Here is a 23,970-nt window from a genome sequence, read left to right on the forward strand (position 1 = left end):
TGTGTTTCTGACTTGCTTGCAGTCATTGCATAAGTAACTCCACTGAAATTATTAAAGCTCTGCTACAGGATAAGCAGGTCTTTTGAGTGAGTTCCACTGCTAATTATAGAAGTCTGCTTAGTTTCTCACCAATTTTAGGAAAGGACTTGCAGCAGAAACCTTTCCTGGTTGTCTTAAAGCATCAGTTGCCTTCACCTCTGTGTACATCAGGACAGGTGACTTCATAAAAGCTCGTGAAAGCCAATATTTGAACATCTGGATTTTCAGAAATGCCCTGGCTGTAGCACAGTTTGTTGCTAAGGTCACATTAGTTATAATTTTGTTTATTTATATGTAAAACCCAGAGGTAACTCATCGCAATTTTCCTGTTTCTATGAAAACCTACATAATTTTTAGGTTTTATGGCAGCAATTTTTATATAGCTTGGAATCACTTCGAGCAAGTGTGTCAACAGCTCAGCCTAGTTTGTAATCCCTAATCCAGTGCACACAGTTAAACGGATACTATCAAACTAGCCAGTCATGAAAAACATGTTTCTACAACTTGTTTTTGTTACATCCATGCAGAAGAGGTTCAGCATCCAGGATGTTTAAGTTTTGCATGTGCTTTTTTTAGTGCAGGGGTTTTTCCTGTTGCTCTAACCCTGCATTCATATTGCTGTAGTTTTCTCCTTAAGAGTCTTAGGCCTTCAAGCTCCTTTCCCTCTTAAAGGTTTGTGACTACCTCAAGCATCTGGTTGTGTTTTTCTATTTAGTAGGACGTGCTACAATCTCAGTGAGCTTTTTTCTAGGCTGTCATCACATTCCCAATTTTTTTTCCTGTGGTCTTTTGCAGCACATGAATTCAACTTCTACGCACCGATCGTGTCACCTTTACTTCTCACAACAGTTCACTAACCCTCACCTTTTACCTGATCCTGTGTGCAACTCTCTGCAGCAGGACTGTCTTTTCTTTCTCCTGCACCATTTGACTCTTTAGGTTACTGACTTACTCCCTTTACACTCATTCTTTAGAACTTTTCCATGAGCCTTAATTTGATGCCAAAACCTATTTGTTTTTTTTCCTTACTGTATCATTTTAGCCTTGCATTATTCTCCAGTTTCCATTGGTATTCAAGAATACTTCTATGAATTTCATATTCCATTTTCTATCCCTGTGACTCTATTCAGCTCTCCAAAGCATTTCTCTCTCACTTGCTAGAGAACAATGCCCCACTCAAACTACACTTCTATTCTTAAAGTATTCTAAAGTATTTCAGAAATAGGCCACTGAAAAGCCACTACACTTAGAGTAAATACCTGGAACATTATCTCAAGCAATCAGAGCAGTCTGCCTGCCCTTGCTTCTCCCAGCAGTGACACATCATAACTTTGAAAAGTCTCCCATTGTCCTTGGCAGTTTGATCAGCTGCACAGCTTTAATATACGATGATAATTAAACAGATTTTTTTTTAGTGTCTAAATCTTCCATTATATTTCCAAAGACAAAGAATTAAAAGAAAGGGTAGTAATTCTTTGTGCAATGGCTGAGACCAGCAGTACTGAAATACTGTCCATAATGTGCAGAAAGTGGAGTCACATCGAGCCTCCACGTTGGAAAGCTCACAGGGATCCTTTTGTCTTACATGTCCCAGACATTTCTCCTTTCTGGCAGTTCCTCCCCACTCCCTCTTCTTATCCCTCATCTGAAATTATACCTTGCAGCTGCCAATGGCAGTGGAGAACTTCAAGTATGCTACAGGGTTCAGCCCATTTCTCTCAGCTGGAGCCTCAAATTGCTTATGTCACAGATTATTATGACTTCAGTGCCAGAAATAGCAAGAAGGAGCGAGATCTTTAGTAATACAAATAGAGGGAAGCAAATTTACATATATCAAAAATACATGCAGAGTGTAGATACTGAAGAAGTGCTTTCCATTTTCTGTACTGCAAAAGAAAACTTAGCAGAGTAAGTGCAAAATACAAGACAAATGAAGATTAGTTTAGCTTCAACCTATCTATTTTTGACTGAATGTGAATTACTAAGCCATTACTTCTATTTATTTTTAATAAAATATACCATTTTACCGTGGTAAAATACCATATCCATTTTAATCCTTTCTTCAGAAGAAGTTTTCAGAGGCTCAATACATAAATTTTATAAAATAAGCATAGTAGAGAAGACTTACCTAGGTCTCTCCAGGAGAGGGTTATTCACCAAGCACATGACATGTCCTGGCATGAATTATTACACTGCATAAACTACTTCTGCAATTTAAGGTGTACTGTGTCTCGATGAATTCCCATTTCCTGGATCTATTTACCTGACAGCTCTTCAACAAAGGAAGCTAAAAGTTACATGAAAGGGAGAAAAGAAAGCATGGCTACTGTGTGAGAACCAGTGGGATGACACAGTTAACACTAAAAAGAGGTAGATTTAATTAATTAAATCTGTCAGTAATGAATATATTAAATTTAACATATGAAAGTAGTATGGATCAGAATGTAAATTTGATGCCCAATGTGCCCAGTTCCCTTTGTTCCAGAAATACAAGGTGAGAGGAAATTCCCTAAGAAGAGCTGCTGCCCAGCAAATACAAACTTTGAATTATGTCATAACAGTTCTCTCCCCACTTAAGAGCAAAAGAAGCCTTTGACAAGTTACCATCTAATCTGAATACCACTTGGTTTCCCAGGTGTATTGAGCACTACACAGGAGCCCGTTGTGAGGAAGTTTTGCTGCCCAGCATCAAGTCCCAAACAAAAGGTGACCTGTTTGCAGCTTTCTTGGCTTCACTTCTTCTTCTAGGAGTTCTTGTAATTGGAGCATTCTACTTCCTTTGCAGGTAAAAGTGCTTCATAAGGCTGAAGCTGTTTAATCAAGTAGAAATTTCTTCTGGTAATCATGTACTAATTATCTGAATGTAAAAGCATGTAATGAATTATCCATAAGGTTGTATGGTTATTCAACATAATGAATGTGGGTGTCTCAACTTGTTGCTTGTAATATTTCACTTCCTGGCTTAAAGTTTTCTCAGTGTCTTTTCTAAGCTATTACTTGTAGTTGCTTTGTAAAAAACACAGGTAGTACACCCATGTTTGAGATCCACAGTCTACCCAGAGTTAGTGCTAACATTTAGAAACCTTATGTTGTCTGAAGATTGAGAAGTAGAAGCAAATTGATGAAGTGCTTAGGGAACAAAAACTGTTCCCACTGAGCTGGCAGCCAAAGCAACTGGTGCCATTAGCTCCTAATTCCTCTACAGCTCCTGGTCTAAAAAGGAAAACTAAGGAAAGAATGAAAGTGAAGAATAATCCCAGTAGGATATTTCCTAACTAACATTTTGAACAAAACAGAGGGCTAACTTATTTGTCCGGGATGATCCATGTTAGAGTAGCAGGAACATGTCAGTGCTAGACAGCAAGTGCTGCAGGTTTGGTTTTTGCAGCATTTTAGGCATATCAGGACTTGGAATGAAAACACACAAGCAGTTATTGGGATTAAAGCAGCTATTTGATGCTGTACATGTGTCAGTACACTTAGACCAAACCCAAACAAACTTACTGTTTTCACTTACTCTCTGCATTTATAATGCAAGTCAACCTTCTTTATTTTTAGAGTACAGCACTTTTTATAAGAGCTTATTTTGTCATACACCATTAATGTGTGTTTATGCCTTTATGAGGCAACTTACACGAGTCCCTGTAATTCTTGGCCATCACAGACTTGCAGCCTCTTCCCCTTTCTCCTGTACTGCATTTCTCCTTGGCTGTGATAACCAAAGGTTCTTGCAATTCTGTTCTTTGCTCTCCCATAATCACATTGCCAAATCAACCTCTCTGATCAGTGCCTTTCAATGAGCGACCTTTGGAATAGCTGGGCCAGTTTTACCTCAGCTGCTGTCATGGAAACCCACTGAATGCCAGTTTTTCCCACAGCTGAATGTATTTAGAAGAGATAGAGAGCATTTGATACAAGTTTGTATAAAAACCCCCCTTGTTGTAAAGCATACCCCCCACCTTAGTAATTTTAGTTAAATTACTCCTGCTTAGCCATGGAATGCCACAGCAGTTCTTCACTAAAGAACATTTGAAGATTACCAAAAAGTTATTAGAATACAGCTTTAACTAACTTGAGAAAAATTCATTCAAGTGTCATACAGGCAGTATTTCTTCAGAAATAAAATTGTCTCCAAGAAGGGAGCAATCTGTTAAAAGATCCCTTTCCTCTTGCATACAGCAAAATTAGGGGAAAGCTGGAGACACAGTCTACTGAGTGTCATGGTCAAAGTACAGAATCTTAGAGTGACAGCGATGACAGGTCTGTGCAAGTTCTTTTATTAGACAGTTGGAAGATGAACCTCACCTACTCTTCACTCAAGCTCTGCCTAACTGGCAGAACAAGTAGTGATGCCTCTTTATTAGAAAAATAACTCAGTCTTAACATAGTTGCCCTTGAACTTATCTTACATACCAGACTAGCTTGGGAAATCTCATATAATCATTATCAACTTCTTTAGAACAGATAAAAGAACCTAACTGGCTCAAAATTGTCTTGTCTTACCTTTACACTTCTGAGGCTGATGTAGGACAATCATCTGCTAGAGAACTCATCTATGCAAGAAACACTTCACATCTGTAAGTCCTTATGTCTTGACTGAAGTGACCAACATGTGAGGAGTCTCAAGTGGATACTTTAATCTTCTGCTCTCTTTTCAGCTGTGTGAATGAGGATTATTGCCAGCAGCTGTCATTAATCTGCACTTTTTTTCCTCAAATTTGATCTATCACCTGTATCCTATCTTAGAAGAGAATTGCATCATCTTTGGCTTGTCCTTGACAGGATATGTTAAGTTTAAAATGTTAAGGAAAAATACTGTTTCCACTGTTATACTTTATTAACAAAGATGTTTGATCCACAATCAGAAAGCAGAGTTTTTTCCCACTATTGTGTTTTATTAAGCATTTCCATGGCCCTTTCAGCAGAGGGTTCTAGTGGGGTTTTAGTATAAACAGTAATGCAATCTGGAGGGATGCAGAAGAGGAGATACTACTGGAAGTTCAGGACAAAGAAACAGAATCCCTAAAATTACACATTAAATCTTTTAGAATTTAGGAAATCAGTTTTGCTCTGTTTTCTTGTTTGTATCATCACTTATACCTCCCTTCCTTTCCAAGTTGTCTTTCTCTGAGGCTACTTGGGACAGATTTGAGGACCAAGCATATGCAAGTGCATTTAATGCTCCCTAGAAACAAATCCATTCAGCCATACAAGGGTGGAGAGAAAGGGTTTCAGTGCTCTGCTTATAAAACTAAGTCATAACTAACAGTGAAAGAAACCCATAAAAGAATAGGGCTGCACAGGAAAGCTCTGGGTGAGCAGTGGGAAATAATTCTTTTTACATTTAGCTGAGTCATCACATTTTTATCAGCTGATGATTTATTTTTTTCAGTCTGCAGAGTGCAAATCCAGATGCAGGTGCTCTCCACCTTGAAACAAACACCCCTCCAACAAACAGAGTCATAAAGTCTGTCTTTCTGACATGGGCAAAACAGGAAAGTCTGCAAAAATCCCTGCTATTACACTGGTACTGGGTAACAAATGGCATATTTTGCTTCCAGCAAGTCACCTGTCAGACCACATCCATCTGGCCTTCTTCCTCCAGAAACATATTGTCCAAGGGTTGCTGGAAGAAGAATAAGAAAGGTGGCTGATGACTATAGATGGCACATAAGCCAGCTTTTATTTAAAAGCAATACAGAAGCCTAAATGCCACACACAGAGCTTAGAGGAACAGAACAAAGCCTAGGGAAAACTAAAATAAATCTGTAATTCATTTCTATATTTCACTGTAAGTCCATGTTGAAATGCCAAATTACCTGTAAGGTAAGTGTAATGTTGATGAATGGGATCTCAGCCAGCCAAAACTACAGGGTCTAGGAATAAAGCCACCTGAGCTGTCCAAGACAACAGACTTTGTGGAGGAGTTACATCACCACAGGACACAAACTGGACAGAACAGAGAAGAGCTCATGACTCTTCTCAAGAGAGCAGATGTCTGATTACTATTAAAAGAAAGGGAACAAGACAGCAAGAGATCTTTACAAATCTTTACAAGATTTGTGTCTCCTCAACAAAGTGTGGAGAATTTCACATCATTTCCAAACATCAAGAGAATTAATAATAAATTATTTTGTGCTGTCTACTAATTGCTTAAACAAAGAGCTGAGAAATCAGACAAACAGGAACATTAGGAGAGAAGCCACGTAGTTCTGAGTGCTCTACTGGCCTCTCATCTCTGTCCTTCTCCCTCCAATACAGGCTTCTCACAAACACTGAGTATTAATTAGACAGGAATCACAGGAGATCCGTGTCACTTTTTTCAATGGACATCATTCAATTAATTTGTCTCCTCCCTGACAACTTTTTTCACTCTGTGTGTATTTTTTTCCTCTCTCTGTTGTCTGGTTTTTGTTTCTTTTGGTCAGAAAAGTTTCCATTCCAAGGACAAGTTCCTCAGAGTGTGGTGCCAACCTAGCTGAACCTACAAGCAGCAATGGCTGCAACAGTGAGTGCAATTTAAAGTTAAATGACTGGACTCCACGAGGAAAGTGGGGGAGGAAGTTTTCCCTAATTAAAGGTATGTGTTTTGTTTATTTTTCAGAAATAACAACAGCATAAAGCAATTAAGTGGAAGAATGGTGGGAAAACAACATGCAGAGCAACCCTAAGAACACGAGTTGTAGAGGATGATGTGGTGAGCAAGATGAGAGAAGAAAGCAAACTGAAATAGGAGGTTTATGTGTTGGAGAACACTGCAACTGAGACATAAACAGTTGCACTTAATGGAGTTTGTATGTTTTTTTAAAGGTGCATCAATTATAAAGAAATCACTATAACTTGTTTGAATTTTTTGTGAGATTGTTTTATGACAAGTTACAGTTTTCAGTAATGCCCAGGTAGACACATGAGAACTTTGGGTTTTACTACATGGGAAATGTATGAAATATATTCAATATTTTTTTCACTGCACAGAGAATATGAGGGGTTTAGCATGACATAATACTATGGATTTTTGATAGGGGAATTTTGTTTGACTGTCTTGATTCAATAGTTTCAAAATTTGTACTACTGATACATGTCCAGAATTTGGCTTGTTTCAGACACCCTTAACAGATGTAGGGGAAAAAAAAGTACCTTTCTGCCAGCTAATACTCTTTCTCTATTTTTCTTTTTAATCATAAGACAACATGAGGATAAGGTACCACTGCTAGTGTATTTGATTTGAATTTGAATGAAAAGAAAAGAGAGAGGTAGTGGTTAAAAGAAGTTTAGGCAGAGAACTTATGCTTTGTTTGCTCTACATCCCTAATATGAAGCAAGACATTTTCCTTGATGGGTTTATTTTTGTCTTGCTTTCTTCTGAAAATCTCACTACTGAGGGAAATTTAAACCTCATCTTAAATTTTCCAGTTGATATTCAGATAGCAGAAGCCAGGAATTTTATTCATCAGGTTAATTCCTGACACAAAATATCCAGACAGGTGTCTTGGCTGAAAAAGTGCTGCCCTCTCTAAAGATTTATTTCTTTTATTCACATAACCATTTGTTGATCACACCAGTACCTCATATATCACACTCTGGTTCCTTACAGGATTCTCTTAGACAAAGAGAGGCCAAATGACATGGTCCATGTCCCTTTTTGCCTTGACAACACAAAGAGAATGGTCTGGTTAGTCAGAGGTGTAGAAAATGTGAAATGAGCAGCTTTCTTTTCAAGTTATTTCTAGCACTGGGGGTTGAAACCAGCAAAAATCAGATATGTTTCCATTTTTGCACATTACCCAGCAGGTCATTATATGGGATTTTTAAGGTTGTATTGAGGGGAAGATTAACTGAGAAAACTTCACGAATTGAAAGGAGAGAAAATGTAGAACAGAGATTTCTTATCTCTGAAATAAACAACCTGGAGTTGTGTAAAAACACAGGTGCAAAGAAAATGTTGAATAAGCTCCTATTTCTGGGATGCTTTACTACACGCTCTGGTGTGCTCTGTATCAATGTAGACAAAAGTCCAGTGGGGCAGAGAAGGAAAGCCCTGTTATAGGGTGTAAGGTGAGGAGTCAAAGGGAAAACTGCTATAATAACTACTAGAACACAGACCACAAAAATTCATTACCTTCCAAGGACTCATGTCAGAGAAGTCAGAGTCCCAGTTAATGCTCAGCATCTGAAGGGAGAATCTGAGGGCACCAAATCAAGTACAGGACCTGATCCAGAGATTAGGTTATATAAAGCACTAAAAGATCACTTTCTCCCCAAATTAACCAACTTTATATGTTATTTTCTGGATTTCAAACCTTTTGCAGATAAGCTGAAGGAAGCTGGGAATATTGTCTTAAAGGCTGAGAAAGAGAAAAGTGATTTTTCATCACACAGGGACATGCCACTGTTGTAGAGAGAGCTCAGGGGATGTGTGGCAGTACTGAGAGCTCCATCAGAATCACTGTCACCTGAACTTAGCACAGCCTCAGGGAAAACTAATCAGAGACAGCTGCTCTCAGATAACTTCAATATGTTACTGATCCTGAGACAGTCAGACTTACAGTTTGGGATACCATCTCCACTGAAAAAGGAAAAGGCTTGTGGTCATCTTAAGTGGAAATTCGGGAAGGAGATATTAATAGATGTAAGAAATAAATGGGCTGAAGTTGCACTGTATAACTCTTAGAATCCCCTCAGCTTTCTAGACAGATATGGAAGTTATTCACTGTTACCAAGTGTGTTTGCATTATTTGGGAAAGAGTTTGTACAAAAAGTGAGGCTGAATAAACCAAACCCATGTTTAAATGCAAACAAGGTGATTTATGGAACAGTGCTACCTGTGAAGGAAATGCTATTAGCAGTTCAGACTGCCTCAAACCCACTGCACCTGAGAACATTCCAGCTTCCAAAATTAATGAGTTCAGTTCACAAGCTTTGTGACTGTGACATTCAGATCAAAATGAGATCAGGCTACAAATTCATTTTAAGGTGGTCAAATGCCACAGAAAGTACAGGGTAGCCAACATTATATGTAATTTCATAAAATAGTGCTGCAGCACTTTGTAGCAATGTTTGCTTACAAAATTAAGTAGCCCTGTGAGCAATAAAGCTAAAAAAACACCAGTTCCAATGGATCAGATATGGTGGTTGGAGTCACTGGGGCATAAAATTACATGTTTATGGAGGGGTGAGTAATAAGGGCTTTCTCTTGACTCCCATTTCCAGGAAACACAAGATCTCATGTCTTTAAAATTACCTCTCCACCAGCTGGAAGGTTATGGGGGAAGAAAAGTAGAAAAGGCTAATTTCCTAAGAAACTCCACTACTATGATTACACCACAATTTATTATAGGTTATGGCAAAAATTCTTCTATACCTGAGGATCACGTCTTCCTTTCAGAATCTTGTAGTGAAAGTCTCTTCATAAGGTGTTGCAAAAACCTTTTGATCACTTGCAGAACAAACTGACAGCTATTAGCAGGAAGTCTCTTTATAGACCTAAGGAAGAGGTTGCTTCTATGTTACAGTATATAATTGTCCTTCATTAGCAGCCCAAACAAACTCTGGAGCAAAGTACAGTTAAAGGAGAGCGTGAAATGGCTTTTCAAAGAAAACAAGAGGATTTTCTCCGTGCAAGTCTTTTGATTTATAATGTTAAATATTAAGCAGGAAGACGAACAGAAAGTCCATTTGGTAACACTTCCCATTTTAAAGGTACCTTCAATGTTGTGCAACTCCTTCAAAATTTACTGCACTAAAAAAAAACCTTTTCCTTCTGGCCCTGCATTTTTGAACAGCTGAGGAGGGTCTCTGACTGTGTGACTCTCTTTCCTTTGGTATTTAGCATCCTTTTATTTAAAGGACATCAAGCTATTTCCAGTAAAAACTGAAAAGACTGGATAAGTTTAAACCCAGGGGTTTTTTCCATTTACTTTCATTTTTACTATGACTATATTCAAACCCAAGGATATTCATGAAGATTTATCAGTATAAGTTTGAGAAAAAAATGGAATTAAGTTGTGTTCTGATTCCTTGGCAGTATAATTTAGATGACCAGGATGCAGGTGTTCACTGTGCCTCCCAGTTACAATGTCTGTTGACATCTATATACTTTAATGAAGAGACAAAATATTCCTATATCTCAGATTATATGGAATAATCAAAAGAATCCAGACATAAATTGTTTGGATTTTGTGGTTAAGATTAATGAAAAAAGGGATTCTTCATTTAAAGGACTGCAGTATTTCTTATTTCTTGCACTTTGGGGGAAATGAGCAAACAAGAAACCCCCTAAACCTGTGTATGCCTAAAGATGTTGTAAAAACCCCCATAACCCAAAACCTTCTTCATTTTTCTATGTAACATTATCTGTTTATGCTAATTCAAAGTCTGTTCTTGCTCTCCTTGTGACTGTAACCTGTTCAACATCATTTATAAGTAAGGCATGAAATCAGTTCCTTGACAGCAGAGCACCAAATACAAATTTTGTCAAATACCCATAGTCAGGCTGCTGCTCAGTTCCATCTTTGGGACTGACACTCCACAAAACCTTTCACCAGGAATCATTTCTAGAGTGAGATAAGGGATGTAAATAGAACCTACAGCTGCAGAACCTGAAATAACAAGAAGATATTGCTGTTTTCATCCCCCAAATTAAAGCTACAAGCAATTTTTAACTCTTCTCAATTCACCTCTGTGTTTGTGTAACATTTGAACAGTCTTTTACAGTGCTCATTTTAAAAGAGACTGTTTTCAAATTACCTTCTCAATGCAAGTAATGATATTTCATCTAAAACTTTGGGCAGGCACACGATGGGCTCTAAAAAGGTAGCTGAGCATCCACTGGTGGCAGTTTGTAACAGGGATGGGTGATTTGAATCTATGTTGTTCACTCTCCATCACAGAATTTGCTGCTGTTTCAAACCATTCAGTCATTTTCACCAGCTCTGGAGATTCTAAGAGAGTTCCTTTTGAGGGGATTAGTGTTTGCTCTCCCTGCTGCCATATTGACAACTCAGCTAAAATGAGCTTATTTTAAAAATAGCTGTTTCTAATTCTTGTAGCTGTGAAAATTTATTGGGCAAAGGTGACATGACCTGCCACTGTCAGTGATGTGAATCACTGAAACACTTATTTTGAGAATTTTGTGCTACCTGCTAATCTCACTGAAGATCTACCTGTGAAATGTAACGAGGACAATTTACACATTGTTTTTTAAAAGCATTTAAAAGGACAAATCCCAGTGATTTGGGAATAAATTTGTTCTCTTAAGTTATCAAAGCACTTGGGAAAATATTCCAATTAGCTATTTCTCTGCTAATAATTCTAATGTAAGTATCCAGGTGATACCACTTCTAAAGAATCCAAACCTATCTTATGCATTTCCTTTGAGTTTCCAGTTTCTCACTGCAGCTGTTTGTTCTGTTTATAAAAATACCCTACATTGTTCTGGAGTGCTGGTGGGCAGAAAACAGTCAGTACAAGGGCCCTACAATGTTTGAACTTGTATTGTTTGACCTAAACCAGTGGTACAGGACCCCCACCAGCAGTGAGCTTGGTTTACCTTCCAGCCTGTAGCTCAGAACACCCTCAGGGCTCCTCTGGAGTCCTTCTGGAACAGCCTCTTCTGGAGTCTGCATCTGGCTGAGAAATGGGCTTAGCAACAGGAAAAGATCTTATAAAACACCACTTAACTGCACATTTACTATCTTTGTAACTTCTAACTGTGCAAACTTCTAGACCTCCAATATTATTTTTCTGTATCATTCCTCTGAGTAAAACAGAAGTAGGCATCTGAATGAGAAATGTTTTTTCTGGTTCTCTCACTGGGCCAGACATGAGGCATTCAGAACACTTAGGTTCATTCCAAAGATAGTGTCTGATATGAAAACTAACAACCAACACCACAGAGATACTTCTAGGAAAAAGAAGTTCTCCATTTTTAGAATGAAAAATATAAACTAAGAGGGGGTAATGACACTGAGTGAGTTTGGAGGGAGACTTAACAAAATTAATTCAGAATCATATGTAACTACTTGTTCATAATTTGGCTCCTCTTTATCAAATTATTCTTGCTTTCTTACAACTGCACATTACAGAAATATCCTATAATGAGAAGACTTTTGGATAGTAACTTTAAAATAAGTTACAGTAATAGCTTTATGTTTGGCAGTTGCTATTTTGATTGTGCAAGTATGAGGTTATACATCACACCACTTGCCTATTATTTCTTATATTTTTAAAACTTAAGAGATAATTGAATGATGCATTAAGAACAAACGTGCAGCAAAACATTATTCATATTCAAAAGATGGGGAAAAACAATGCCTTTACCTTTCATCAGCAAAACTGTCACTCCTCCCTGTCTTGTGCCTCTGCAAGTTTTCTTTTTTTCATAACAAAACCAAAATTCAGTTGAGGTCACTTAAGAATTCTGTCCTCTTGTTGGAAACAGATTAGCATCAGCACTGTAACTGCAGATAAACTTTATCTTTAGGTATCTTTATGCTATTCACATTTGCCTCAATTGCTGAATACTCATTTATCTAACTTTGCTCACTTTAAAACCCTGTGGTTACTTTTTGAGTGACAGAGGTATAAATTCTGGCACTGCAAAACTTTCTATCAATTCAGAACAAGCTCTGTCTTTTGGTACCTGCACCTTTAAAGCAAATATATTTTGGTTTCTTTGAGGAGTTGTAGTTGAAGAGCAAATGACAGCATGGAGGCAAAATGAATTTGGATAGCAAAACACTTTAATCACAGATGTTGCAGTTTTATCACATGGAAAGCATGATGCAGGCTGGGAGAGAGTGCAGTGGTTCCAGCCATGTGTACGGTTCTGGGATCCCTTGGGCTCATCCCTACTCCCTGAGGCCAGAAAGAGGATTCCTGGACTCTGGTGCAGGCTCTTGAGGTCACCCCCAGCATCTCACCTGTACTATGTTTACCTCAGAAGTTTCCTCAGCTCCAGGACCCTGCTGATGAGCAGCCCCTTCAGACCACCCTCTGGTTCTGGTTTTGCTGCACCATCACCTGAGCTCACCAGCTGCTTCCTCGGGCACGTCTGGACACGTCTGGACACGTCTGGACACATCTGCACTGTCATCCAGGACACAGCCAACAGTGGAACACTCACATGCTACTCGGCATGGCCACCAGGCACAGGGATCTGGGTTACAGGAACGACACATTTCCTTTCCCTCCCGTTCAAGGTGCAGCTCAGGCAGGCACAGAGGGCTGAGCACAACACTGTGGTTACCTCAAAAACCACGGAGCTGCCTCCCAGCGAGGGGCTGCTCTGACAACTCAACCCCATTCCCAGGTACCTTCCCCCTTAATGCAGTGACTGAACGTTGTCCCAGTCACACCCACACTTCCTGATCTCCCACTGGGAGTTCACAGCTCCTAATTAAAAAAAACCATCATCAGTAAAGCCATGGGGAAGTGCTGGGTGTGCTCAGCACAAACTGAAACCAGCAGTTAACTCTCAGAACAGATACACCTCTGCCTCAGCTCCTTAGGCCAAGTTCAGGAAAGGTTTTAACTAGATGTAAGCAAAAAGTTGCCAATGAAGACTTGCTTGGTACATTTAAAGCAAAAAATGTTATTTTGTTGTACAACAACAGCTAAGTGTTTTCTTTTTACTACACTGAAAATGGGCCAGCTGCCTGATTTGGCATTTAGAAGTCTGGTGAAATGGTGGAAAATTAATCTTATTTTCTTGTCCTTCTATTACTAAGTGAAAACAAAAGGGAGGAAAAAAATTTAGAAAGCAGCAAATATATTATTAGCTATACTGAGACTATGCTGAATTTACTTACTTGAACAATACTGCATGCCAGCTGCAGCAACCAAAACAGGTGACTGATGTAAAAGCACAGGAAAATCATGCAAAAGCACAAGTCTTGTTTAAAGTCTCTATATAAATATAACCAGACCTTGTGTGCCCCACAATTCCAAATTAAAGAGCAAAAAAAACTTTTTAAAGAAACTTAAAAGATACCACGTAGTCTTATTTTTTTAGGACTCTGGATTTAAGTTTGTAATCAAGCTACAAGAAGATCCAAAATCAAAAAACAACCACTATGTTCTAAACCAGACAGTTAAGACAACTGAAATTCAGTTCAAGGTGGTGAACCAAGCTGAACTCGTAGCTGGACAACATCTCTTTAAATCAGAGCCTTTTCTCTAATAGAAGGCAAAGTGCTTTGACACACTTTCATCTTTATTTAACGAGCAGTTTGTTACTTTTAAGATTTTCATTCATTTTGTCTAGTAAAACCATTCAGTTTTGTAAATAGGGCTCTGGGAAGGTTGTGCATCTCTCTAATACTAAAATCCAGGAAATGGATTTTTCCATGGACTGCTTTACATACATAAATAGAGCACATCCAAGTCCCATTTCTTTCTACATCTTGGTATTTGGGTTTGCTGAAAACACAAAACTGGGAGGAGCTTCAACTCCCTGAAGGGCAGGGAGGCCCTGCAGAGAGACCTCCACAAATCAGAGATGGGCCATCATCAACCATGGCAAGTTTAACAAGGATTCTGCCCCTGGGATGGGGCAGCCCTGGCTGTGTGTGTGGACTGGGGAATGAGAGGCTGGAGAGCAGCTGTGGGAAGGGCCCTGGGGGTCCTGGTCCTTGGCCACTTGGCAGCCACTTGTCCCTCCGTGCCCTGGCAGCCAGGAGGGACAGCCTTGTCCTGGGGGCATCAGGGAGGGGAGATTGTCCCACTCTGCTCTGCCCTGGGGCGGCCTCAGCTCAACATTGGGGCAGTTGGGGGGACACAATGTAAGGGAGATACTGAGCCATTAGGGAGTGTCCAAAGGAGAGCAATGAAGATGAAGGGCCTTGATTTGAAGCCGTGTGAGGACACCGAGGGCACTTTGTGTGTTCAGCTGGAGAACAGGAGACGGAGAGGAGACATCATTAGGATCTTCAACATCCTCCCGAGGGGAAGGTACTGATCTCTTCACTCTTGTGACAGCGACAGGACTCAAGGAAACAGCATGAAGCTGAGTCAGGAGGTTTAGGCTGGATATCAGGGAAATGTTTTTCACCCGGAGTGGCTGAGCACTGGACGAGGCTCCCCAGGGAAGTGGTCACAGGACCAAGCCTGTCTGAGTTTCAGAACACTCTCAGGCACATCATGGGATTCCTGGGGATGTCCTGTACAGGGCCAGGAACTGGACTCAGTGATTCAGTGGATCCCTTCCAAGTCAGCATATTCTATGATTTGTGCAAACCATTCCCATTTTGGAAGAAAGAGGCTTTCTTCAATTGCAGAATTCCATCAAGTATAATTTCCTGCAATTCTGATGTGTACAGGGGATTACACAAAATGCAAGGCTTTCCTGCAGATAGTATATCAAACTCTATTGCAACTACAAGACTTGATAACATTACCAAAATGATGTTTACGTTTTGGAAGGGGGTTCTGACTGCAAGATGTCCACTCTTCCAGACTTCTCAGCTCTCTGGAATGAAACAAACAGCTCACTGCAGCATTAAACCTTACTTATGCTTGGCTTGCTTTAGTTGAACCAAAATGAATAAGAGTCATAACGGTGGTGTAACCGTGAAGCAGGTCATCCTTAATGTCATTACATTCTCTTAATACGAAATTCCCAGTGACTATTCGATCACATCCTATCTCCCCGTGTCCAAAAAAGCCAAAGAGGGGTACGTTTGGAAAAAACTTCCTGAACGCATCTGCTTCCATGTTCCTCTTGGTTTTGTAGTGCCGGTACCCCCTGCCCACGCAGGCGAACATGAAGCCCAGGGTGTTGTGCTCGGGGATGTTGGCGGCTTTGAGGCGCTGCACGGCCGCTTCCGCCGTCCTCTCGTCGGCCACGTCCTGGTCCAGCAGCACGGTGGCACTCTGGATCTGGGGCCCGCTGAAGGCCAACCCAACCACCCCACAGGCGTCCCCGGGCTGGGCCTGGGCACTGCAAGGCAACAGGCAGCGGGTTAGAGAGCGTTCCAGGAGAGCACTGCCCACCCCTGAACTGCTGCTGCCGCACGAGGGGGGTTCAAAGGAGCCGACACTCAGGGGATTCTGACACCACATCCATTATTGGGGACTAAGCATAAACTTACTGTTTCATACATGCCAAATTCAGCAGTTTGTGTATGTCACAGCTCTGCAATTCCAACTAAACTATTTGAACTTAAGGCAAGCAAATACACTCATCATTTACACACCAAACCAGGGCAGCAGGCAGTAAAGTTCCATATTCATGTTGCTTTAACTTGGTTGGCCAGGTCACACAGGTTTTAGCAGTTACATACTAATGCTTTATTATCAGTCACAATGTAAGGCCAGCTCTGTTACGTGCAGCTGGAAAATTGGATGCAAGAAACATGTTGGTATTAGTATGGACTCCAGACCTACAATGGCATGAGAGGAGCCTGTGGGCATTGCCTGCATGTGCTCCACAGAATGAGGTGCTCCAAGTGCGGATGCACCAGTGGCACAAAGGGCTCTGTCTGCCTGTGCAGCAGAGCAGCTGGAGCAGCTGGGCCCAGCTCTGCCCTGCAGGGTCCTGGGCAGGGAAGGGGTGTGAGCTGGATGAGATCTAGCCCAGTCCTGGGAGTGCCACATCCTTCCACAGGGCAGCTCCTGGGGCACAGCCCTGTGTGTGTGTGCAGCTCCTGCTCTGGGGTGTGAGCCAAACCCAGGCACACACACAGACACGTGGTCACATCCATGGTCTCTGCCACAATGGGGAATCATTTATTAAACACTGACTGCAATAAACACACAAAGGGTATGTGAAGCTGGAAATCTCCTTTCCAGTGGGTTTCTCCTAGTTGAGTTTCCAGAATCCAATTGGTAACACAGCCATACAAAACTTCCAGCTTTTCTGCCTATGTCACAGTGTAGCAGTTGTGACATTTTTCTCTTAAGAAGTTACCATTAAATGCCTGTTAAAGGGCATTTCTAATACAACTAGAAGGCTACGGATCTGCAGTGTTTCTCCCATTTTAAAGCCTTTTTATCATTTACCTTGAAAAAGATACCTACTTCTCAGAGGTCAGTGATGTGAAGCTCTCCACTTGTCCCCCAGCCAGGATGATACTTTTCTCATTCAATGGATTGACTATTTGATGAAGAAATCGAGTAGCTCCAGACTTCCAGGAGTTGTAGCCAAACAGAAGAACAACACGGAGATCTGGGTTATTCTTCAGACCTACAAACAAAACCAAACACTGATCCTCTCTTCTTTTTAAATCCCAAGCCCTGAAGCCCAACCTTTCTAGTCTCTCCTCAAATAAGAAATCACACCTTTAGTAATGGCTTTCTGTTGCAATTGGGAAGGCAAGACACAAGTTGCCCAGGCAGGAGCTGGGCTGTGTTCCCCACTTGAGAGAGAATTTCTGGAAAGAACTTTGCAAGGCAAAAAACAGACTGCATCTGCTTCCTCCAGCCTTCCACTCCTTTACCACAGCATGTGAGTTTTACCACAGCTCTTCAGTTTTACTTGACAGTCTTTACAGGTAAGAACCAGGCAAATGAGTTATTCAAGAACCATAATACAGTAAATAGCTTTATCTGAAAATTAAATAAATTCCACACTTCGGCAGTTTTCCTATCCCAAGGCAGAACCCCCCAGGTTCCTAGAAGACTCATGAGACTCTTCTGACATTAGTCTTCATAAATTACCTACTCTGCTGAGGACACAATGTGAAGAATATGAACTGTATGCACTGAAATATGCTGTCATCTGCTCTGCCTTCCCTTGCTACAATACCTGACTTGGGGTCTAAATGCAAAGTCATTTTGGGGAAGAAGAGAAGCAGCTCTTCCCCACTCGTTTCTAAATTGCAGTGACAGGAATAATTCCCAGTGGAATATTTTTAACCAATTAGAAGCTGCTTAAAACCTAACAACTCTCTGAACAACTCCACCTGGAACCTAACTGAGGTAATCTGAGACTGATACTCAGGATAACTTAACCTTAATGCTCCACAGATTGGGAGGAACAGAGATGCACAGTTACCAGCTGTGGCCCTACAGAGCCAGGGGGCTCTTGGAGCCAGCACAGAAGCTGCTGGTTCCACACATCACTCCAGACTGGCACCTCAAAGAGCAGCACAATACTTCACAAAAGCCCAAGTGAAGGAGAGAAAAAGGACATACCTGCTTCAGCAAATTTATTTTCATCAAAGACCCTGTTCTTCACATCTTTAGAAAAATGGAAGGTGTGAATTTTCACCCCATCCATTTTGGGAAACAACAGAGCAAACCCAGCTTCACCCTCTTCAATTTCTTGAGGCTGATTGCTGCTTGAACCCATCGGGGTAACTGCAAGGAAACAAAACCAGGCATCTTGTGTTCAGGGACTCTCATACTTTCATCTACACTGTAACAAGAACTGAAACAGGCCGAACAGCTCAGGGGATGTAAAACATGACAACTTATTTCCCTAACAACTTATCTAATTGAAAACTGGTGTGATTTTTTTTTTAGAATCTTTTGGAAAGATGAAACACATAGAAGTCCTGCTGGCTATGGATTGTGCTGAAGTCACTTTGGATAAGGAGACATGGATATATTTGGACATTTCCCCACAGTCACACCAAATATAAAACAGTAGGAAAACAAGCACAGGTCTTCCTACCAACTTCTACAGGCACACAAACATGCTCAGGTTTTTAAGGTGTTATACAAGCATGTGATGACAGTATAAACCAAACTGACACAAATACTGGGAGTGTATTATTGGATTAGTGGTAACAATCAAATACCCTACTTATGCCGTGGGGGTTGAATTTAGGGTAACTATAAAAACCCCAACTTTCTAATGATGAAAAAGGGAAGCATGAGGAAAAGCCTGCCAAGGAAGGCTGTGAATTATCCAGTTACTGCATGTGCCTCCTGCTAGACCACAGCAAACAGTTAGTCACAATATGACTGAAATATATACATATATCCAAGAAACATTCAGTAAGTACATCAGTGCCAGGAAAAGCTGCCTAACCGGTTAAATCAATCCTTTTAATTATGACTGCAACACACAAAGTAAGCTCCACGTGTCAATGAGCAGCAACACTGTGAACTCCTCAGAACTGAAGCCAGTGCTGAACAAGGTGGGAGAAGACACCTCCAAGCTGATCTCTCACAAAACCCATGTTTTGCTCCTACCTACAATCCCTGGGGTGACCAGTCCAAGAACCTGACATCGCTTTGGCAACAACTTTTCAAGTGCAAGTGCTGTTTCTTTACTGTTTCTTTTCCTGGCTGTTAAAATAAGAAAAAGAGACAGGAAAACATCAGAGAGAAGTAAAAGTGTGTTCTGAGCAGAACCCCCGTCCTGTTGAGCCAATGCTGCCCATCAGCGGCCGCCCTGGTAACAGCACACAGGTCTGAGCTGTGTACGAGCACAGGGCTGCCGGCACCAGGGACTCCGTGTCCTCCAGAGAAGGGAAAGGATCCGCGCACATTAACACACACCTACAGGCAACTTCGCATCACAAAGGCAGGACTAGGGGGTCGTGCTTTCTGCAAAAGATTTACTTCCCGCTGAAATTCACCCCAGGCAAATTCCCTTTCACCCCGAGCACTCCTTGGAAACGGCAGCGAGTCAGGGCCAGGTGTTACCTTTCTTCTGCTCGTGACACTCCTCGTGCCCGCTGAAGGTCTCGGCATCGGCGATGTAGAGCACGGTCTGGGGCAGCACGTGCACCTTCTGCAGAGACACGGGACAAGGAGTGCGGGGACGGGGAGGGAGGGAGGGAGAGACAGCGGCGGCACGAACTGAGGAGACACCGCTCCGAGCTCCCGTCAGACAACAGGACACGTCCCGCAGCCTCAGCACTGCCCAGACTGATCTAATGAAGGGGTAGCACGGGCACAGAACCGACCCAAGCCCCACAGGAGCGAGGACAGCTCTGCAGCCTGGCCCCCTGACTGCTCGTTTTAACGCTGTCTAAACTCCCTCCAGTCCTGGCTGCTGGCTTTCGTCAGCGCTGATGCTGGGAACAGTGTGGAGGTGCTGCTGGCCTTTCCAGTCCCCCTTGGTTGAACACTCATCTGTTGGGGTCTCTGTTTAGTGCTTAACAACTTGACAGGAATCTTTCTGTGGTGAAGATCTAGCACTAGTGAACACTGGAAAAGAATCCTGCCAGAGAAATCCTTCAACGTCGCCTGTGTCTCCCACGCTAAAAAGGGTTTATCCCTTAACGAGATCGCCGAGATGAAGAGACGTGTCCTGACCTGGAAACCCGCGGCGTTTCCCTCATGTATTAACTAACACACAGCACCGAACTGTCCAAACCGCTCGCACCTCCGAACGCGCTCCCTGCGCCGGGCGCCTGGGAGGAGCGGGTGGAGCGTTCAGGGGCGGCACGAAGGCGCTGACAGACACAGACAGACCCACACCCCCCTCACGCACACCGCTCCCGCCCCTCACCTCGAGCTCGCGGCCCAGCGCCCGCACCAGCGCGTGGCTGTCGGCGGGGCCCGGCTCCAGCGCCGACACCCAGGCGATGCGCTGCCGCGCCCGCAGCGTCCGCCGGGCGCACTCCCTCCACAGCCGGCACACACTGCAACACAGCACGGACACCCCGCGTCGGCCGCGCCGCCCCCGGCAACCGGGACCGGCCGCCGCCTCGCCCTCCCCCCCCGCGGCCTCGGGCCTTACCAGGCGGCGCGCAGCAGCGCCTTGGTGGGCAGGAAGCCGAGGACGCGCTCCACCACCTCGGCCAGGTTGGCGAGCACGAAGCCGCCCTTGGCCTCCATGGCCCCGCCGCCTCACGGCCCCGCCGCCCCGCGCCACAGACACCGCTTCCGCTCGGCACGGCCGGGCCGCCGCAAGGGCGCCCCCCAGCGGCGCGGAGGACCCGTCCCGCCCTCACACGCCCCACCCCCGTCCCGTCCCCCCCCCCTTCACCCCCCGGGCCCCAGCACGGACACAGCGCTTCGTAAAATGCTTTTTATTTATAAACTTGATGCAAGTTTACAAAGTACTGTACATTGCCAAGGAACTCTGCCAGGAGAAGTGGAACCCACACCGAAGCATGCGCCGAGGGCGGGTCTGTCCCTCACCCCCCGCCCACGGGAAGCGGTGCCAAACCTCGCCCATCGCTTCTTTCGAGCTAAAAACTGGATCTAGAAGCAAATGCACAAGGACCCGCGGGTGCCTGATAGAGAGAAGAGCACAAGTTTGATAGTCAACTAAAAAAAAAACAACAGAACCATAACAAAAACATGCTTCTGCACTTGTGGAAGTGCTTAATCCACGGAACACACCCTTAGCTTGGCCCCAGCGGTGCGAAGGCCTAAAGACTAAAACTACAACCAAAATAGAGTCGATTTCTGTAAGGCAATGAAATTGTGTAAGTTCACAGACCCAGGTTCGTCTCCTAATAAAGAACAAACAGTTCCCATTAGTCTCTCAATAACAAAACCACTGTCATGACTATGGCAACATCTCTTATGCCTCTGAAGCGGATGACATGTTCTTGTACTTTATTGTAGCTTTTATATAAAAATTTTTCATTCAAGGACTTTCATCTCGATTTGTGCCAATTACTTTATAAGTTCATTAGTTTACAAATGATTGCAACAACCCGTTAATAAAATGGAACACCTAGAAAGGTTTTTAGTATTTTAAATAACTTCAAGCTTCATACTGCGGCTCTTCTTGTTAAGGAGGTTGAGCCAACAAGTAGCAGGAACAGCCCAGCAAGTTCTGATGCCCCAGTGGAAGTGACTAGTTACAAGGTTTTATTGGCACAGCCTTGCTCTGCATAAAAACAAAAAAAAAAAAAAAAAAAGGGAAAAACCCCCAAACCTAAACAAAAAATTAACATAATCTAAACAAAGAGCATCTTTTCCAATAAACAGTTCATATTCTCATACAGCCATGAAAAATGTTTAATGACTTAACATACATGTGTTTTTCCTATATCATTAATTTGGAAATACTACAAACGCTGTCATTTTAGACCAGAAAAAACTACTGTGATTTGCAAGACCTGACATTTCCTAAAACAGTATTAAACAATGTATTAAACTTCTTGGCTTTAAATGAAACAATACAACGCAAGTCTCTGCAGTCTGCATTTTGCAAAAGGTAAGAAATACACAAAAGTGTGTGAACAACTCACTCCTACTGAATGATCTTTAGTAAGTCGGTAGCCTGCTGTAGGGAGAGCTTATGCTTTCAAATAAAAAAAACAAGGAGAAGGGAGGGCATGGCCCAAATATGCTTAATCCATAAGAACAAATGTGGTAAAGGCCCAAACTGCTCAGTCCAGATACCTACGGAGAGCGGAATGGTAAGGCTGTAACTTATACTGCACGTGTCAGTTGACAGATTATCCACTAACTTATCTAATAGCTAAAGTCCTCAGTACAGCTGTTATAGGGGCACTCATAGCTTGAGTCTGTGTGTTGGAAAACATAAAAAAGAGCTTGTTTTATTGACATTGGTCCAGGTAGACAATAGTCCTCAGCGTTAGCCATCTTCTTTTGGAGGAGTGTACCAGCCTGTGGAGAACAGAGACACGTTAGGGACTGACACTGCTGGTCCAGACCATCTTACCCTCCCATCTGTGGGAGAAGGAAGCCTAACCTGGCTCCTCCCTTCCCTCTTAACGTAGGCCAGCTCAGTGAGACCCAGTTCCCTTAAATGCTACTGGTCAGCAGTGGGACATGAAGCATGTGTAAAGGATCAGACCCAGTCCTTGAGAGTGCAAATTAAATATATCCAAGTTTGGGGGGTTTTGTGGCAGCAGCTATCCCGAGTTGGACAAACTGGACACCGACAAAGGAAACTGCTGAAGGAGGAACACTGCTGACAAAACTTAGTGGAACAGAGGTAAACCTCCCAAGCCTTCAAGCCACTTAATGCACAGACACACAAACACAACTACACTGGGACACTTATATAAATCCCATTTTGTGTACTGTGGAGTTAGGCATGCACAAGCAGTTGAACAGTTTATCCTTTTTCTGCAAATCTTCCTGGAGGAATAAGCTCTGAAATGTCAGTTGAGTAACTGGTCTCCTGACACAATTTGGAATGTTTAGCAGCTGAATCATACCTGATCAAGAGTGCACAGCTTCTTCCAGCCACCTCCACAGCTCCAATCTTAACTCTCCCAGCCCCTATAGCAAAACTTCCTCTACATGTGTATACACCCACTGTGGAGCCTATTAATGCCATCCCAGAGAGCAGGCAGCAGGTCTAAGCTAAAGACACCTTTCCCAGCAGCATTAGGTGCTGTGAGTGCTTTGTGTACAGCTCTTGATGCAGGAGTGATCACTAGCCTAGGCCAGCACACAGCCAGAAGTAAACAGACAGCCATGCTGGCCTTTGTAGGGAACTAAAATAGCAAAAGGCTGTTCATGGCAAGATCAAACTATCATAAAATTGGAAAGCACATTAAAGTCATTATCTTTGACCTTCCTCCCAACAGCAGAGAAGGTGTTACGTTCCATTTTAGCTGCAGGGAAACTGAGGCTCTGACTGCAGTCACACTGAAACACTCCCTTGTGTTCACAGCAACACAAATTCCCAGAGGACACTGTATCCAACCCAGATCAGAGAACGTCACAGAAGAGGTAACTGGACTAACTCCTGAATCACAAGGCCAGATACCAATTCTGCTGACTACCTTTACATAACCTGTAAGCTACTTAAAGCTTTTAAAGCCTCGGGTCATTTATTGTCTTCTCATACTGGCACAAGTAAATGCAATTACACCTGAAGTAATTTTTTATGCAGCAGAGAGACTACTGCAGAGGGTAAAAACAGGGTAAAAAAAAAAAAATTAACCAAAACCACAGGTGTCTCCCTATTCTGTTGTAGAGTTTTCCATCCAGGACATCTCACTTGGACTTCTTGTATTTTTTCAGTCTCAGGTCTTTCTTTCCATTTTATCACTTCCATAATGATTACTGCACTAAGGTCTTGCCACGTTGAAACAAAGC

The 23,970-nt window shown here is 42.4% G+C and overlaps 3 protein-coding genes across 12 annotated transcripts in view; 1 reads left to right on the top strand and 2 right to left on the bottom strand.

Annotated features, from left to right (window-relative positions):
- NRG4 (neuregulin 4) overlaps positions 1-12,180 on the top strand; it is a 49,657-nt gene extending 37,477 nt beyond the window's left edge. For 4 of the 7 annotated variants that reach the window (XM_027657647.1, XM_027657650.1, XM_027657648.1 and 1 more), the window contains exons 5-7: positions 2,675-2,824; positions 6,468-6,547; positions 6,644-12,180. In XM_027657647.1, coding sequence (XP_027513448.1) covers positions 2,675-2,824; positions 6,468-6,547; positions 6,644-6,660 — 247 coding nt within the window. In that variant the 3' untranslated portion in view covers positions 6,661-12,180. The remainder of the gene's footprint in view (positions 1-2,674; positions 2,825-6,467; positions 6,548-6,643) is intronic. The other 3 variants (XM_027657644.1, XM_027657646.1, XM_027657645.1) reach the window with 3 other exon arrangements.
- Positions 12,181-15,303: 3,123 nt separating this feature from the next.
- FBXO22 (F-box protein 22) lies at positions 15,304-20,811 on the bottom strand. Its single transcript, XM_027657513.1, has 7 exons — positions 20,675-20,811; positions 20,444-20,576; positions 19,633-19,720; positions 19,177-19,272; positions 18,172-18,336; positions 17,056-17,221; positions 15,304-15,976 (listed from the first exon to the last, which is right to left on the bottom strand). Exons 1-7 carry the CDS (start codon positions 20,770-20,772, stop codon positions 15,547-15,549), a joined length of 1,176 nt encoding a protein of 391 aa, XP_027513314.1. The 5' UTR covers positions 20,773-20,811; the 3' UTR covers positions 15,304-15,546.
- A 140-nt stretch (positions 20,812-20,951) lies between these two features.
- UBE2Q2 (ubiquitin conjugating enzyme E2 Q2) overlaps positions 20,952-23,970 on the bottom strand; it is a 48,236-nt gene continuing 45,217 nt past the window's right edge. For all 4 annotated transcript variants that reach the window (XM_027657509.1, XM_027657511.1, XM_027657510.1 and 1 more), the window contains one exon: positions 20,952-22,524. In XM_027657509.1, coding sequence (XP_027513310.1) covers positions 22,493-22,524 — 32 coding nt within the window. In that variant the 3' untranslated portion in view covers positions 20,952-22,492. The remainder of the gene's footprint in view (positions 22,525-23,970) is intronic.

This window comes from Corapipo altera, unplaced genomic scaffold, assembly GCF_003945725.1.
Source record: "Corapipo altera isolate COAL_440 unplaced genomic scaffold, ASM394572v1 308, whole genome shotgun sequence".
NCBI classification, from domain to species: domain Eukaryota; kingdom Metazoa; phylum Chordata; class Aves; order Passeriformes; family Pipridae; genus Corapipo; species Corapipo altera.